Genomic DNA, 15,943 nt, shown 5'->3' on the forward strand with positions numbered 1-15,943 from the left:
ACTGATTTTCAATGCTCTTCAGTATAGATAGAAGATAGACAGATAGGCAGATGATAAATAGACAGACAGACAGACAGACGTATTATACTACATTTGAACTGTGTTTAATTTTTGAAGAACTACTTGATTGTTTTCCAGAGCTACTGCTATACAATCACATCATCAGCACCTTGCCATCATCTGTGACTGTGTTCTTTTTTTTTTTTTTTTTTTTTTTTTTTTTTTTTTTTTTTTTTGGTTTTTCGAGACAGGATTTCTCTGTGTAGCCCTGGCTGGCCTCAAACTCAGAAATCCGCTGTGACTGTGTTCTTTACTGTCACCATCCTGTAATGACAACTGATGCTAACCCCTTCCTATATACTGAATCGTCATCAGCATATTGTCTCTGACAAAAGTACCTTGGAGCCTTTCTGTGCTACCTGACTGCATATCTTTCAGAATATGACTTGCCTCTTTACCTCCATAATAGTATTATCTGAAGTACCAAAGGTTTTACTATGGTAAGGTCTCATTAATTTATACATCATATGGATCTGTATGCTTCTGTCTCATATCTAAGCCACCACTGCCTAACCCAAGTTTTTAGCCATTATGTTCAAGTGTCTGGTCCATTGTGAGCTAACTTTTCAATATGGTAGGAGGCAAGAGTTAAGCTTTATTTTCTTTTTTAGTATCATAAAAACCAGAATGCTTTGTGAATCTGCATGGCATCCCTGCATAGGGGGCATCCAGTCTTCTCTGCATTGCTCCACTTTATTGCATGTGCTGCTGAAATGAACACACCTTCACTCTCTGTTTGGTGCCGGAGACCCGGAACCGTTAGCTGAAAGAATGTTCTTTCCACATTGTTGTTAACCACAGACAAAAGGGCTCTCAATGACTTAAGGTTCATAGTCATAAGCCAGGATTAAACTATCTTATCAGACCCTTGTAGGAAAATCTGGAATCAGAAGTAAGCCCTCTAAAGGTGCTGTCTTTTTGTTTGTTTGCTTCCAGGGATTTTGGGCTATTGTGCATACTATGTGTTTCCCATATAAATTTTAGGATCAGCATGTCACTCTCTGCAATATAAAGGTAGCCAGGGTTCTGATAATGACTTGTGAATGTACAGATCAGCCTGGGGAGTACTGCCATCTTTTTTTTTTTTTAAGATTTATTTATTTATTTATTTATTTATTTATTTATTTATTTATTTTATGTATTCACCATTGCTCTCTTCAGGCACACCAGAAGAGGGCATCAGACCTCATTGCAGATGGTTATGAGCCACCATGTGGTTGCTGGGAATTGAATTCAGGACCTCTGGAAGAGCGGTCAGTACTCTTAATCACTGAGCCATCTCTGCAGTCCAAGTACTCCCATCTTTTTTTTTTTTTTGGTTTTTCGAGACAGGGTTTCTCTGTGTAGCCCTGGCTGTCCTAGAACTCACTCTGTAGACCAGGCTGGCCTTGAACTCAGAAATCCGCCTGCCTCTGCCTCCCAAGTGCTGGGATTAAAGGCATGTACCACCACTATCCAGCTAAGTACTCCCACCTTAATGATAACAAGTTTGTTCATCATGAACACATTTCCCATTCGGCTTTTGAGGTCTTTACATATTTAATGCCTTCTTACAGAAGTCTCACACTTCTGCTAAATGTATTCCTAATATTTTGTCTTTGAAACTACTATAAACAGAACTGTTTTTAGGATACCCCCCTTCTGCATCTCTCCCTCCCCCATTTCTTGTTTTGTTTTGTAATACTGGGGATGAACCCAGGGCCTCCACAAACTAAGCAAATGCTCTACCACTGAAATATAACTAGTGCCAAGTGCCCCACCACACTCAATCTAGATATTCATCCCTTAACAGGCATCTTATTGTCTATAAAATTATGTCATATCTGACTAGAGATAATTTAACTCCTTTACAATATGGATGCCTTTTCTTAACTGTCCTGTTAATGGCCAGTCATAAAAAGGATTTTATGTATTTTTATCTTTGATAATGTCCTCAAACAGATACTATCAAATTCTGGCATTACAGCAAGTCCAAGTTTGCTTATTTACAAGGTATTTGTAAAACCAAATCTTTTCCTGATGCCTCCTTGTCAATATATTGGGTGTGCTCTTGAAGTACACAAAGCAGTTTGATATGATTTACGACTTAAAAATCTTAAAATTTTTACTGCATTAGAGACTCGCAAAGTTGTTTACCCTCTAAGTTTCAGATTGAATTCACTAGCAAACATAAAACCTGTAACAAAAGCTACATAAAAATATAGTATAGCACATATACCTTTTGTATTCTGTTCTTTCCACTTATTTCAAGAGCTCTCCCACTCCATATTTTGTCTTATATATTGTATATTACAAGTTATTAAACATTTTATTAAAATGAACTAAGATTCTAAAAACAATATAGAATAAAAAGACCCCCCAAAATACTTCTTTTTTATACTGAATGTAAGTGCCCCAACTGCTGAGTTCATGCGGAACCAAGTGGCCTCAGGAAGTCACCGAGCTGCACATGCAGAAATAGGGCTGCCCCTTGCTTGGTTTGTTTCCAAGCTTCAGTGTGACTGGGGTGTAACCCTCCTGGCTTGAGGGCTGATTCTTCAGACTCTGCCTGCCTCTCACAACCACACCTCTCTGCCCACCTCCTGCTATTTGCCCCGCCTCTCTCCTGGTTCCGGTTACATCGGAAGTCCCGCCTCTACAGAGACTAAAGGAGCTGCTGATCGGGCTGGCATGCTGACGAACTTGGGGGAGGGGTTTTGCCTCACCTATTCTACCTGTTGGCTTGTAACAAAGAAATTATTAAATGAAAGATGGCTGAGTGATCACACTTGAGTGCTGTCTAATTTTTTAAAGAACCTTCCATGTGGATTAAGATAACATAAACATGGCTTGCCAATTTTCTCCTGACTCCATATTCCAGAAAACCCATTCTTATTGTTGCTGCTGGCCAGCAACACTGGGGCTTCTGCTCTGACTCTCTGGCTGCCTCCTCCTTTCAGCTTGGTTTTGACCCAGCTCCCTGTAGGGTAGACAGTGATGACATTGGGCATCAAGTTCTCACATCTCTCTTGCGCAGACTGTTGAGGGCAGGTCCTGACACTTTGGTTTTAGCCACCTAGGGCCTGAAGTGGGGCAAGGGTATAAATAAGTAGGAACTATTTTGAGAATGGGGGTCAATGGGGTATGCTTTTGAGGGTATATCTTTTGTCTCTGTCTGCTTCCCCACTGCCCTTACTAGTCACTTCCTTCTCTGCTTCCTAGATGCTAACAGAAAGAAGCTTCCCACTGCTATGCCTTTTTACCATGCCACACAGTATAAAAACAATGAAACCAAGCCGGGCAGTAGTAGCGCACGCCTTTAATCCCAGCACTTGGGAGACAGAGGCAGGCGGATTTCAAAAGCAAACAAAAAAACAAAACAAACAATGAAACTAGCCCACTATGGACTGAAATCTCTCAAACTACAATCCAAAATAATCTTTCCCCTTTCAGGTTGTTCCTTGTTGGGGGGTAGGAGGGGTGATGGATGGATACATGTACGTATGTACATGTGTTTATTTTGTCACAACAGAAAGTTCCCTGATACATACTTTTTATCTATCTTCTATGTTCCACTAAAAGTCGGCTGGTTGATAAACATAAGTCAGTAGATATGTGCCAAAGAGTTTACTAGTGGGCCTGTATACTGGAAGCTTTCCATGGAGATCTCTGGCCCAGCCAGGTTCCAGAGTTCATGCAAAGGGGAGAGTGTGCGAACAGAGTGTGCTGCTTCCGCTGTTGAGCTGGCTCCACCTCTGTCTTTGCATGCTGTCTCAGTTACTCCATGCTGCCCTGTGCTAAGTGGGGTCTGGGTCAGGCTTGGCCGAAGAGAGGCCAACTAGGCCGACTAGCCAGTGAGGAGTGCAGCGTAGCGTCAGGTGGCGTTTCAGGAGAACAGACCTCTTCCCAAGTGTTACAGCTCTTATGACAGAGTAGTTCTCGCACATCTTTAATCCTTCCAGATAGGATTCTTATATACAGTTTTGGGTGGGTCAGGGTCTGACAGCAGGTACTTCTCATTGGCTTGGTCTGAGAGCTTGGGGAAACCTTATTTGCATGTGGAAGGGCTTGGTACTGCCCCTACAGGACTGATAGCCACACACCTCTTTGCAGGGGTGGGGATGGGGTGGGGGTGGGGGTGTTGTGGAAAGCTGTAGCTACAAGCGAGCCAGGGGCACAAGGGGCGTGGCTGAACACTTGCTGTCCCCTGCCTGGTCTCTGGGATTCTAAGCCTGAGCTCAACCAGGGACCAGGCTGCCTGTGCACAGCTCACCACCCGACATTTACTCAAAACATTGAATAAGATAAAGTGTGTTTTCTCACAGCCCCATTCTGGAAGTCAGAACATCATCAAGTACCAAAAGCAGATGAGGCAGAAGAGCTCCTCAGGAGACTATCTATTAGCAGCTGCTTTTCTAGACACACTTGTGAGGTGACATAAGGTTAAGTAAGGCTTTGACTGACTTCCTCATGCTGTCTTCTTTCAAAAAGGAGATTTGGAACTGGAGGAAGAAAAAGGACACGGTATTCTAAAATACAGCTGGTGTTACCGCCGTCTGCTGCTAAACACCCACCCTGCCTCCCACATCTTCCTGTTAACAGCCTCCTCAAGAACAGAGCCCTGTGAGTCTGAAAGAGACTGTGTTCCCTTCCTCCAGCACCCATACTATCATCAACTTCAGGCCCTAGGTGGCTAAAAGCAAAGTGTCAGGGTCTGCCCAGGATGGTGGCACCACTGTCTACCCTACAGGGAGCTGGGTCAAAACCAAGCTAAAAGGGGAGGCAGTCAGAGAGTCAGAGCATAAAAGGCCCAGTCACACTGAAGACTGGAAACAAACCAAACAAGGGGCAGCCCTACCTCTGCAAGTACAGCTAGGTGACTTCCCTGAGGCCAGTTCAAGTCAGAGTTTTTAGGTACCTTTCATCCTGTTACTTAGAAAAACAGACACCTGTCAGAAGAGACAGAAAACTCCAAATGGACTCTTCAGGACAACTGGTCTACTTCTATTTCCTATGTCTTCCCCAAACAGAGGTTGTCTCCTCAGTGGCTCCTTAACTTCAGTGACCCAAAGTCTGCATCTCCATTACCATGTAGCTTCTCCTGCTGGCTGAAGGAATGCTGAGCACTAGCATGCACTATTCATTGCTCTCTGCTCTTGACTGGACATATTGTAACTAGTTCTCTCTGGCTCCTGCCACCTCCCAGCCATGATGAACCATAATCTGGACTTATGAGCCAAATAAACTCTCTCCCTTAAGTTAAGTTTCTGTTGGGGTATTTTATCACAACAACAGAATGTACCTAGACTCAGACACACTCATCAACTGTCAGAAAAAGCTTAACATGAGTCAATACCTACCTGTTCCTGCAGGTCGTAGTCATAGCTGTCATGCAGCAGAAGACTGAGGATATACCGTGAATAAATCATGGCATCGATGCCACATTTCTCCAGCTCTTGACCCAGCCAGGTTTGCACTGGGCCCAATGCATGAAGCAGCGACATGTCAGAAACAGACACAGGGCCTGGATAAGAACTTGAGGTGCTTTCAGATGGCAAACCATCCACAACAACTGTACAGACAGGGCGCATGAACTTAGGTTGCTGACATTCTTATGCAAAGCATTTTCTACAGTGGACGTTCTGTTGGTATCCAGAGAGGATTTCACTCCAGCAGAAAGGAGAGGAGCTAGACATGGAGGATAGGCAGTGACCGCGCAGCAGTCAGCTCTCTACAACACAATTTCCCTCTTCAGGCATGACCAGTGAATCAACACCATGATAGCAACACACAAGGAGATGCGATTTTCAACTTTCATTTCACATTGAGGCAATGTCAGTCTCTGGCAGTACCTATAGAAATGAAAAAGAAAGGAACACATTACATATGCACACACAGTTATGAGGATGATTTTTATCTTATTTGTTTATTTATTTATTTATTTATTTTGATTTTCCAAGACAGGGTTAGCCCTCTGTTAGCCCTAGCTGTCCTGGAACTCACTCTGTAGACCAGACTGGCCCCAACTCAAGAGATCCTGGCCTCTGCTTCCCAAGTGTTGGGATTAAAGGTGTGAGCCACCACTGCTCTGCAAATGAGGATGATTTTTTAAAGGAAGGTGTTCCTCTTTTTAAAATGTATCTGGTAACTTGGAACAACGTTTTCCCTGTAGAGTATTTGGCATTTTAAATTGAGTGACACTGTAAAATTTAAAACTTGATATAATCTGGAATGAAAACAAAAGTAATAGTCTCTGCTTGTCCCCAATGACACAAACATACATTTCCTATCTCAAGAGACTGTACTGGTAAAATGCTTATAGAAAATCATTAGGTTCATACTTAAATTCACTGGAAACAACTAAATAGCAGTTTTATCAAAATATTGGTAAAAACAAACTTTAAACTTAAATTCATGGGCTGGAGAGGTGGCTCAGCAGTTAAGAGCACTGACTGCTCTTTCGAAGGTCCTGAGTTCAAATCCCAGCAACCACATGGTGGCTCACAACCATCTGTAATGAGAACTGATGCCCTCTTACTGGGTGTCTGAAGACAGCTGCAGTGTACTTACATATAGTAAATAAATAAATCTAAAAAAAAAAAATTCAACTTAAATTCATGCCGGGCAGTGGTGATACACACCTTTAATGCAAGCACAAGTGGGGCAGAAGCAGGCAGATCTCTGAGTTCAAAGCCAGCCTGGTCTACAGAGAGAATTTCAGGACAGCCAGGGCTACACAGAAAACAAACCAAAACAAAAATATTTAGATTCACAGGTCATTATTTTGTGTGGCTAAAAGCTGAGGATGGTACTCAGGGAATTCCTAAGGCTGTATGGAAGACCTGTCTTACACAGCCACAGGCTACACTAGCAGACCTGCTGTGATCTCTCCTAGCTGGACCTCCAATTCAGTGACACTCTTCCTTTAAACACTTTCATTATGTCCAACAATGGGCTTATTGAGTAAAAAACTGTTCCTTATCTTTTGGGTTTGGGTTTTTTTGTTTTGTTTTGTTTTGTTTTGTTTTAATGCATTGTCTAGCTTTGTAGCCTACTAGGAAATGCAAACAGGGAAACAACTCTCTGATCAGCCCAGTGTACTCATGAACATTAGCCGACACACATGACTCAGAGCAGCATCATGAGTGAAAGGTGGACCCTCTCTACAACTGACGTATGCCTGAGTTCTCTAGGTATCAGTAAAATTTATACACATTAAATACACAGAAGATAATCCTAAATCCATGGTACAACTAGACTAAAATGTTTTACTAAGTATTTTGCTACTTAACAAAAATCCTCACTAATATGTTGCCTTTACTAAACTGTGGAAAGTAGTTAAATCAAAGCAGGTTTTCTACTTTTCACCAGCTGGTATTTCCCAGCTATTTCTCAAAAGTAAAACATTTTCCATAAATGACTTAGTAAATGTTTGGTTCCCAGGCAAGATTTTAGATAGACCATCAATTAACACTAGCCACTTGAATCTTAATGAAAACCAGCCAGACTGAGGGGCCCTGAAACAGCTGAAGGGGAGTGAGAGAATTCAGACAGCTTGAACTCATAGGAGACCTAGAGAAAGGCATGCACAAAGAAACATCAGAGACTTGCAATGAGCTATCCTGGAGGATTCAGCAGAGGACCGAAAGGTTTGAGCATGTAAAGGAACCAAGGCACAGTGTTGAGTGCACAAAGGTTCTTGTGCTCACAGATGAGCCCTGGAGAAACCAGGAATGTTAAAACACTCAGAGTTGTTTTGTCAAAGGAAAAAAATGTACAACCTGTTTTCTGCCCAGAAGACAAGGAATGGGGTGCCTAATTGCCTAGAGTCAGTGGTTTTCAACCTTTCTAATGCTGTGACTCTTTAATACAGTTTCTCATGGTGTGGAGACCCCAACCATAAAATTTTCCTTGTTACTTCGTAATTGTAATTATGTTACTGTTATGAATCATAATGTAAATGTCTGATATGTAGGATACTGTAACCTACAGGTTGAGAAACACTGGCCTCAGTTTAACCCCTGTGCTATCTGTAGGGCCAGGACTTACCTGGCTCACCTAAGCTCCCACAAACAGGACCAGAGGTGGTTAATGGTCTAAATGACCTCTATGCTGTCTGTATGACTGAGACCACACTTGATCTCCCTAATCCATTAAGATAACACATGTAGGCTATATCTACAACCCATCTTCATAGAAGACATACACTTTGAAAAGACTTTCAATGTAATTATGCCTCTGTGCATAGGGGATATGTTACACTATAAAACTTTTTCCCAAATTGTACTGTACTTAAATATGCCTACTATAAACTGTCTGGTATTAAACTGTGTAAGTTTGAACCAACACCAGCTACTGAGTCATGCTGAGTCAGATTCCCTTCTTGCCTCATGCAGATCGTTACTGTGCAGGGTCTGGTGGTCACAGAAGCCACCATAGCAAGGATGAAACCCTGTGAAAGATGAATCAGTACCTGATCCCCAACAGCAGCAAGCAGCACCTCCAGCCAAGCCCAGAAATTCACAACTCCAGAAGTCTGGTGTTTGTATTTGGGAGGAATTAGCCACTGTGTAAATACCTAACAAAAACATTCTGCTGGCTCTTTGGTGGTGGTGGTAGTGGTGGTGGTGGTGGTGGTGGTGGTGGTGCTGGTGATGTCTTGAAACAGTCTCATGTAGATCATGGTGGCCTGGCCTTTAATCTCCAGCCTCCAACTCTCTAACCTGGTTCCAGTAACCATGTCTGTCCCCAAACAAGTCTTACAAGACTCCAAAGAACCAAACTGTTTTCAGTTAACTTTACTGTGGTTTCAGAACAAAGCCCAAGGATAATTATAGGAATTAAAAAACACCAGGACATGGGAAATTAAAATTTACAACGTCTGACAACCACTCAAAATAGGAGACAAGAATGAGAAAAATAAATTCACTTAGACTAAAAGCTGTTATCTGTACTTTAATTAATATTCACTTTTTCAAAACTGATAGAAACGAAATGAGCAAGATAGTCAAGGACTCCAAGCACATGAACTTAGAAAAGGCACAGCACAAAAAACCTCAAACCTCTAACCAACATAAAAGTCCTAAAGCTGCCAGGGTAAAGCAGAGACATTAAGTATAGTAGCAAAGGAAAGGAGAGCACTCAGTTCTTGCTGGAAACAGTGTAAGTGAACAGATGATGGGGTAAGACTTAAAACACTTAGACTTAACATGGGCCTTGCCAACCTAGTACTCTATACTTACAAAACTATCTTTCAAAGCCAAGGTGAAATAGATTTCTCTTGACACATGAAAACTGAACTTATTCCCAACAAACCTGCTCTACAGGAAATATGAAAAGTCTTTTAGACAGAAGAAAAAGTACTGCATCCTAGAGGGCTGGAGAGGTGATTCCATGGTTAAGAGAACTGACTGCAAGTGTTACAGTTCTTTTAGAATTTGTCTAGCAGGTTTTCTGACTTCGGTAGGAAACCACCTCCCCCCCCCCCAAAAAAAAAAAAGAGAGAGAGAGAGAACTGACTGCTCTTCCAGAGGTCCTGAGTTCAATTCCCAGCAACCACATAGTGACTCATAACCATCTGTAATAGCATTTGATGCCCTCTTCTGGGGTGTCTGAAGATAGCTACAGTGTACTCATATAAATAAAGTAAATAAATAATTCTTTTAAAAAAAAGTATTCCAGCACAAAATATGGATCTGCTTAAGGAAACAAAGACAGCCAGAGATGCAGCTACAAGTACATCTATTTCATTAGATGTAGATCTTTTATGTTTTTGTTTTTTAATACCTTTGCATAGCCCAGGCTGTCCTGAAACTCGTTCTATAGACTGAGCTGGCTTCCAACTCAGATAACCACCTGCCTCTGCCTCCCCAGTACTAGGACTAAAAGTGTGCACCACGACCACTTCATTAATTATCTTTAGAAGTCAGTGACATGCCTTAGCAGGTATAAGCCTGGAAACCTAAATTCCACCCTGAACCCCACATGGTAAATGAAGAGAACTGATTCCTGCAAGTTGTCTCGGACCTCATTACACTTGCATGCACACAAACAAATGTGTAATTTTTTTTCAGATTTTTTTTTTAAAAATTAAATAGCTTCTAAAATAACTAAATAAAAACAAAGGGCCAAGTATAGTGGTATATATCTGTAATTCCTATATTCCTTAGTTGTAGGGGGATGTCAAGTTCTAGGCCAAGTCACTGTTATATGAGTATCACCTTATCTCAAAACACCACCACCACCACATAAACCAGGTCTTTGGTACAAACCTGCAAGTTTGTGAACATGAATGTATATATATGTACACACACATATACACATATACACACACAAAAACTCAACATCTATCCATATACATATATGTATATATGTGTATGTGTATATGTGTGTGTGTGTGTTTGTGTGTGTGTATATACAGAGAAAGAGAGAGACTGATTTCCCCCTCAAATTCCACATCCAGTAGACACTCGTTAAAATTTGGGGATCATATAGCCCACTTAGTTAAAATAGGAAGGTTATTTCCCTTGTTTGGAATGCAGTATACTTCACTGTTATCAACACATGAACGTTATTTATTTCACAAAGCAGTGTACATTCATATGAACAGTAGGGAGGGTATGTACGTTTGAGTGTGGAAGCCAGGAGAACCTTGGTGCTGTCCCTCCTCACATGGTATCCACCTTTTTTAAAAAACGCTTGCATCTCACTGGCCTGGCTCACTAACTTAGACTGACTGGTAATAAGAACCAGAGATTCAGCACCCTCTTCTCCCTAGCACTGAGATTAAAAGAGTATAGCACTACACCTTTTTTTTTTTTCTTTACATTTATATGAATGAATGTTTTGCTTCCATGTATGCCTCTAAACCACATGCAGGTCTAGGGTCTATGGAGATAAGAAGAGGATGTTGAATCTCCTAGAACTGGAGTTACAGATGTTCTGAGCAACCAACCATATGGGTGTAGGGAATTGATCTCAGGTTCTCTGCAAGAGCAACAAGTGCTCTAACTGGTGACCTATCTCTCCACCCTCTACATTCAGTTTGTTTGTCGTTTTAATGTAAAGTGCTAAGAACCAAACAATCCTACTGCTTGCACAGCAAACACGTGATGAACTGAGCCATCTCCCAATCACAGTACCTTTATGGCATAACACAGGCAACATCTGAACTGTTTCTAGACTCCCTTGTGTTCCTGTGAAGCCATTCAGAGCAGCAGAGAAAAGACAACACTTTTTGTAAGTTTCAAAGAGTTTCTTAAACAGGAGCACATATTTCTACACCTGAAAGCTTAGCATCTCAATAAGTCACATGTTAAACATAGATGCAAATGTTTGCCTTCTTCCAGGCATCACTGTCACCACACTACTAAGTACCACTGCACTACCCAGGTTACAGTCAGTCAGTTTCTCAAGCTGAGTATGGCAGCATATGTTAGAATTCTAGTGTCCTGGAAGCTAGTCAGGAGGATCTCGAGTTTGAGGCCAGCCTGGGCTGAGACCTGTCAAAAATAACAAAAAAGTCAGTCTTTCTATCATACTAGACACACTTCAAGTGCCCAGACACTATATATAGCTGGTGATTACTGTGAGAATGTGGGGTATTCACACTGCACACAAGTTCTACTGGACACTGGCTTTGACTCATTCCTGCAAACAACCATTTTGAGCTAATGACTAGTTCTCTTTTCAACAGTTTACAAGCCCCTCCCTGTGAAAACAGGGTGCAAATCATGCTTCACATGACTAAATTCCAACAGGTCAAATTACACTCTGGCAAAATGTACTTGTAGATAGTTCAATGACAAGGTCAGACTATACAGAACAGTAAAAACAAATGAAGCTCACTGATAATGTAACCAGGAAAAGGGGTTCAATTAAAATAGGGAGGTACACAATGCTGCAGACACACAACCCCCTAAATTTTAAGGTCTTAATTCAAAGGGGCTGCAACTTGGTGGTGCTACATACTTATCTAGCTTTGGCAGGGATGCTCAAGGACATCATCACCAAGTGTGATCCACCTGGGACACGGGTGACAAAATGGTCATTTGGAACCCAACTAGTCCAGGGATGGAAGATATCAAAGTCTGTGCCAAAGTATGTCCTGATGCTTTGAAAGCTTCTTCTTGAGTAGGAGTTGCTCATAGTTTGTCAGCTAAAGCAAGCCTCCTGGCCATACTTTCTAAGACAGTAGTTCTTAACCTGTGGATCTTGACCCCTTTTGGGGGGCAAATGACCTTTTCACAGGAGTTTTATATCAGATTTCCAGACTATCAGATGTTTATATTACAATTCATACCAAAAACTACTTCATACCAATACATACTTCAAAACTACAGTTATGAAGTAAATAATTTTATGGTTGGGGGTCACCACACATGAGAAACTGTATTAAAGGGTCGAGAACCACTGTTTTAACAGAAAAGGTATCACCAGCTACAATGACGTAAAGGGCAAAATAAGGATATTAGTAAAAAAAAAAAAAAAATTAACATTGTTAAAAATTACCATTCTAGCCAGGCGGTGGTGGCGCATGCCTTTAATCCCAGCACTTGGGAGGCAGAGGCAGGCGAATTTCTGAGTTTGAGGCCAGCCTGGTCTACACAGTGAGTTCCAGGACAGCCAGGGCTACACAGAGAAATCCTGTCTCTAAATAAATAAATAAATAAATAACCATTCTAGTTAGACAGGGGAAGTTTTAGTAGCACAAATGAATTAAAACTGTAAAAGAAAAGTGATTCGTAAAAGAAAGGTAATTATTCTGAGAAAGGTTTCAAACAGTATGAGTGCTGTTGAAATGCTCCTGCCACCAGCAATGGGAGTCTAACTGCCTCCACGTAACTCCTGCAGGCAGGCTATCATCTCTGCCAGCACACACAGGCAGGCACCATCTTCACAGGCAGTCATAAACACTACAACATCCTTTTACACTACTTCTGGCCTCTGGGGTAGATTTCTTCACAAATGAGGCTGCAAGGCTTTCAGTGGAAACTGTGACACACTCCATGTCCTACTTATCAGAATGCTTAGGCCTTAGCAGGTGATCAAAACTGTGTTGAACTAATGTGTTCCTAATCCAAACATAAGAGAATTTTGGGAGGTTTGGGAAATAATAGTGTAGTAGCATGTGGGAAAAACACTGGTGGTTACACCGTGTACCTACCAGTAGTGGAATAAGACTGTCACCAAGGCTTTTAACTCACCTTTTACCACCCCACACACACCACAGGCTCCCTACTGCTAGGCACTGCGCACAGCACTGGCAACACAAAGACAACAGCAGACAGGTTTTTTTTTCCCCTCAGTATTTTCCAAACTCTACTAGTAAGCTTTGGTTTTACTCTTGAATATGCTGCTCTCTTATATCTAATGAGGTGCTTCTGCAGTACATGCCCCCAGTCTGTGTTGTAACTGGTCCTTCCTCAGTACAGAGTATACTGCTTGTTAACACACCTGGTTCTCAAAGGTCTACATTACTTGCAATTGACTTTCACATAAACAGATAAGATAGATGAATGGATGGATGGAGAGATGGTTCAGGAGGTAAAGGTACTTGCCACCAAGCCTTATGATGACCTGAGTTCAATCTCCAGGACCCACATGGTGGAAGGAGAAACTTACTCTTTCAAGTTGTCCTCTTACTTCCATATGCATGCCTACAAAAACATATGTATATATACAAATAAATGTACTTTTGAAATATAAATAAATGGAGATGGAAGAAGAAAAGAAAAAGAAACAAGAGAATAAGGCAAGGATATCCCAGATTCTAAAACTCTGGCTTTCAGAAGCTTTTTGTTTATTTCGTTGCTTTTTTTTTGGGGGGGGGGGGGCGTTCCTGGGCATTCTAAGCAATCTCTGCCTAGAAAGCATGAAGTCTACAATATGATGTAGTTATTCCAGTTGTAAACAAGCCTTGCTTGCTAGCCCCAACCTAAGCACACTCTGCCTGGAAGGCATAAAGTATGCCCATATATGAAGCAGTTTCACACTCTACACAAATCTTGCTTGCTATTCCTGACCTTGGCACACAATTTGAAGCCGACACTTCTCATCTTTATAGGAGAGCCCAGCCTGTAAAGCCCATATATAACCAAAAGAAGACTCATGAGGAATCTACAACCCAAACTAAAACTAACACTGGAAACAGCAAAGGGCTATAGCAGCTGATCCTGTTGGCTTGCTTCCTCTATGTATCTGAAAAACTAAATACAAATGGACAGTTTTCTAGACCTAGCTTTCTGCCCTATTCCAGAAACATGTTGAGTCTTAGGAAATGAATAAAGCTTCTTTTTAAGATAATATAGCTAAAAAAAGAAAAAAAACCCTAGTATGTGGCTACATTCTTTCTATGCCAACAGGAATTGCTGCATAAAGACTAAGCAGCTCCATTTTTACTAGTAGCTGAAACAAACTGATGATCTATACTAGGAAACACAGTTGCCTCAATGACAATTACAATTCTTTTTATAACAAGGCTGTTCTTAGACTACTATGTGATACTTAATAAATATCTTATAAAATGGAACCTATTGTAGGCCTGCTTAATCTTTACATTCATGGTAAAGATGGTGGCTAGGGGAGCTTCTTTCTGCACTGGGCAGCAGTTCATGCAGAGACTCATATCTGATCAAAGTGCTGAGAGAGTAAGTGACTGCTAACTGCTTCACTTCCCCCTCCCAAGGCTCTGGGAACAGGGAAGAGGGGCTGGAAGAATGCAAGAGCTAGCGGATGAAGAGAAGTGCTGTGGCAGGACCTGAGCTACACTCATGAGCTCACTGTAGCCACAGTATCCTGCACAAGGATGGGAGCCTTCACAACCAGGCAACATGCAACAAGCAGCACTGCTGGACTCAGTGTGATACAAAAGCAAATAAAAGGAAAAGAAAGGAAGCAGGGAACAGACTGCTTTTGATGGTTTTAGGAAGGAGGACAGGGAGTTGGGTGTACATAATAAAAACACTGTATAAAATTGTCCAAGAATAAATAAAAGGATTGGCTTGTTTCTTTGTCTGTCTAGATAGGGTTTTGCCATGTAGGCCGAGATGTCCTTGAACTCACTGTGTACACCAAGCTGGTCTCAAACTCAGAGATCTGCCTGACTCTGCAGGCACTGTGATTAAAGGCAAGTATGACCATGCCCAACTAAAAAATATCCATGAAGAAGAAGAAATAAGAAAGGAAAGAGGAGGAAGAGGGTGAGGAAGAGGAAGAGGAGGAAGAGAAGGAGGAAAAGAGTAAGAAAAGGATGAAGAAGAGCTTTGTTTTGTTTTTAATTTGTTTTTAGAAGCACTTCTAAAAACTTTGATGGGTGTCTACTAATGTCTCTGGTTTGGAAGCTTCCTAGGGAAGAAAACCTGTGTACCTTTTCACTTTTTAATGACCAGTGTAGATGCTAAGTACTTCAGTAGGGCTACAAAATTGCAGTTTATATGACATTTAAAAAAATTGTTCCTTTTCTTTAGCAGGGGCAAAGTTGTTCACATTCAACAGTTTACAAAATTAAGAACAAGTAAAAGATGATGGCTAAAGGGAAGGGGAAATGTATATATAACTGAGATAGACAACTGTGCCCATGCAGAAAGTCATAGCTACCAACCAAAACCCCAAGGCAAAAACAAAGTTCAGTGAAATAGAATCCTAAGAGATTTTTGGAAAAATAATGAATGAAAATGAAATTAGGGTAGGTGAGATGGCTCAGCCGGTAAAAGCACTCATAATGAGATCTGACGCCCTCTTCTGATTCATCTGAAGACAGCTACAGTGACTTACACCAGAGAGAATGGGGCCAGAGAGAGTGGGGCCAGCAGAGGTCCTGAGTTCAATTCCCAACAGCCATATACATGATGGCTCAAGGCCATCTGCACACCTACAGTGTACTCATATACATAAAATAAATCTT

The 15,943-nt window shown here is 41.4% G+C and overlaps 1 protein-coding gene and 1 non-coding gene across 2 annotated transcripts in view; one reads left to right on the top strand and one right to left on the bottom strand.

Moving 5' to 3' along the window:
* Positions 1-15,943, bottom strand: part of Kiaa0232 (KIAA0232 ortholog) — a 63,498-nt gene that overhangs the window by 34,937 nt on the left and 12,618 nt on the right. Inside the window, exon 2 of the mRNA XM_031341880.1 lies at positions 5,400-5,891. Within this exon, the coding sequence (XP_031197740.1) occupies positions 5,400-5,630 (231 nt within the window). The 5' untranslated portion in view covers positions 5,631-5,891. The remainder of the gene's footprint in view (positions 1-5,399; positions 5,892-15,943) is intronic.
* LOC116071679 lies at positions 9,454-9,514 on the top strand. The gene has a single exon (XR_004111069.1). It is a non-coding gene; the product is annotated as a U7 small nuclear RNA (small nuclear RNA).

This window comes from Mastomys coucha, unplaced genomic scaffold (assembly GCF_008632895.1).
Source record: "Mastomys coucha isolate ucsf_1 unplaced genomic scaffold, UCSF_Mcou_1 pScaffold22, whole genome shotgun sequence".
NCBI lineage: Eukaryota > Metazoa > Chordata > Mammalia > Rodentia > Muridae > Mastomys > Mastomys coucha.